This window comes from Montipora foliosa, chromosome 2 (genome assembly GCF_036669935.1).
Source record: "Montipora foliosa isolate CH-2021 chromosome 2, ASM3666993v2, whole genome shotgun sequence".
In the NCBI taxonomy this organism is placed as follows: domain Eukaryota; kingdom Metazoa; phylum Cnidaria; class Anthozoa; order Scleractinia; family Acroporidae; genus Montipora; species Montipora foliosa.
In genome coordinates, this window is record NC_090870.1 from 13,707,136 (window position 1) to 13,709,635 (window position 2,500).

The 2,500-nt window shown below is 39.7% G+C and overlaps 2 protein-coding genes across 4 annotated transcripts in view; one reads left to right on the forward strand and one right to left on the reverse strand.

The window, feature by feature from the left end:
- Window positions 1–2,500, forward strand: part of LOC137992503 (proprotein convertase subtilisin/kexin type 5-like) — a 34,141-nt gene that overhangs the window by 22,588 nt on the left and 9,053 nt on the right. Inside the window, exons 13-14 of the mRNA XM_068837866.1 lie at window positions 896–1,086; window positions 1,816–2,446. Of these exons, the coding sequence (XP_068693967.1) occupies window positions 896–1,086; window positions 1,816–2,446 (822 nt within the window). The remainder of the gene's footprint in view (window positions 1–895; window positions 1,087–1,815; window positions 2,447–2,500) is intronic.
- Window positions 1–2,500, reverse strand: part of LOC137992505 (swi5-dependent recombination DNA repair protein 1 homolog) — a 28,001-nt gene that overhangs the window by 596 nt on the left and 24,905 nt on the right. The gene's annotated exons all lie outside the window — the stretch shown is intronic.

A 2,500-nucleotide genomic window follows, 5' to 3' on the forward strand; every position in this document is an offset into this window, starting at 1 on the left:
CTTGTTACTGCCAATAGCGTAGCTCCTACTCCACTATAAAAACTGCACACAATCCATAATTCCGCTCTGACGAAGGGCGACCGCTCGATACGTCAATTTGCATTAACAACTCCGTTGATAAAATCAAATTTGTATACGACTTCCCCACCGGCGCAGGACCACAGTTTCTTTAAAACTACTCCCTTTATTCATTACTTGTGTCATCACCCTCATGAAGGTCGATGATGGCTTATGGTCATTATTGACATTTTCATGCAGCAGGGCTTAGCATTGAAAGATCATGCAAACATGAACTATCATTGCCAGCTGAACCATTATTTTGGTAATTGGAAATCCAACTAGTCGGGCGGAAAAGTCTATAATAAAGTTAGCAAATGCAAGTTGAAAAAGTATTTATTTGGGAATAAAATGAAAGAAAGCGTCACGCTTTCCGCTACTCGAGGACTATTACTAATAGTCCTCTAGTAGTGTAGACAATTAAAATGCAGGATTTGCTTTAGTCCACTAGTTGGGTGATACTAAATAGAAATAATAATGATGGTAATAATAATCTCCTCATTTAAGTCTTCTGCTTAACGTACATGTATGGCTAAGCACAAGTACTGCAAATTGGGAGACATTGCAAATCAAAATAATCATACTGAAGCAGAGATAATCAAATGCTGGTTTTTAAATGAGTCATGCACACCAGGATGAGGTTTTGGTGGAATGTGCCTCTGTCAATGTGACAAGTGTGAGCAATTGGTGGCAAAACAGTCTGCACAAATTATACCACAACTACAGATTACCCAATTGAATAAGGTGTATACAATGGAATTTTAAGATATTAAGAAACAATCAGGTGGGATCAATTTTTCTCTTTATTAATGAAATTAACTTCTCGGTTTACCCTCAGGTTCTAGCGGGAATAGTGGTACCCTAACAAAGTGGTATTTGCAGATGTATGGAACTGCAGACCCACCTCAACCAAGTGATTCTACAAAGAAGCCGGTTACTGCCTGCAGCATTGAATGTCAGAGTGGATGCACAGGACCACGACCAGACCAATGCAATGAGTGTAAACACTTCAGAAGGAGCACCAATAATGTAAGAGGAAAAGATACTAGTCCAGTACTGATTCTTCTTCTGACAAAAAAATTAATTTGTTATGGTGTACTGTTACATTTTAATTGAATGTTGCTTTGCTTAAAACCTACCCTTGTTTTCCAAATTTGTAACAAACTAAAAGTTTTTCTCGGTTTTTAAGGCACTGTCTGAATTGTAGGATTTTTTGGTCAAGGTTTTTGTATCAATGCAATGAACCGTTTCTGGAACAAGAATGAAAGGAAAACTCCTAAAAATTCTGCAGGTTCTTCATGAACAAGATAACCACTCCTAGTTACAGGTAGCTCAATAGGTAAGGCAATGCGCTGGTGTCGTGGGTTCATATCCTGTTTCAGCTCTAATTTATCAGGCTTTCGTTTAATTACTGCTCATCATTAGTAACGTAAACGTTTACCATTAGTAATGGTCATATCTGATGGGCCTTCTGGCTCGTAAGTAGTGACTTTTTTTATAATCTGCATTGATCGCAAATCTTAATGAAGTTCTATCCACAGTTCAAATATACATGTACATGTTTGTCTCTCAAGTTTACCTTTGGCAATTGCACTGGTCTCTTTGCTAACGGAGTACAGAAAGTACTCGGTTAGAAAGTACAGAAAAAGTGCCTCAAATTCCATGTCCTGACTTCAGGTTAAAACTATAGCACAAGCTTATGTTCTAAACAACAATCACGAAATTACTCATACTTACACAATCCATGCGCACTTGTAGGAGTGTGTTGCCAATTGCCTCAAGTCAGAATACCAAGATGTGGCTGGAAAACTCTGCAAGCCTTGTAGTGGCACTTGTGAATCTTGTAATGGATCCAGTTCAGTTAATTGTTTGTCTTGTAATCCACCTCTCATTCTCAACAATGGAAACTGTGTGATCTCGTGTCCTGATGGCAAGTTCTTACATGCACAAGATTCTGCCCTGGTGTGTTCAAAATGTGACACATCTTGTCTAACATGTGCTGGTAATGCAACATCTTGTACCTCTTGCTCAATGGAATACACATACGAGCCTGGAAAATGTGTAACAAAATGTGCTGAAGGACAGTATGCTGATTCCAATGGGCAGTGTCAGCTTTGTCATCCGTCATGCCTTACCTGCAATGGTGGGAGTGCAAGCTCATGCACAGCATGTGGAACTAAAGATCACCATCAGTTGTTATTTTTGCATAAGGGTGAGTGCCAGGCCTCTTGTCCGAGTGCCTTCTATGGAGACACAGGCAACCAGGAATGCAAACCTTGTGATGCCAGTTGCAGCAGCTGTTCTGGTCCTTCATCATCTGAGTGCACGTCTTGTAGTCAGGGAAGGTTTCTATTTCAGAATGGATTATGTCTGCTACATTGCCCGGAAGGTGAGCTTGAACTGTGTTCATTTGATCTGTGTATTTCCTTAATTCTCAGACATC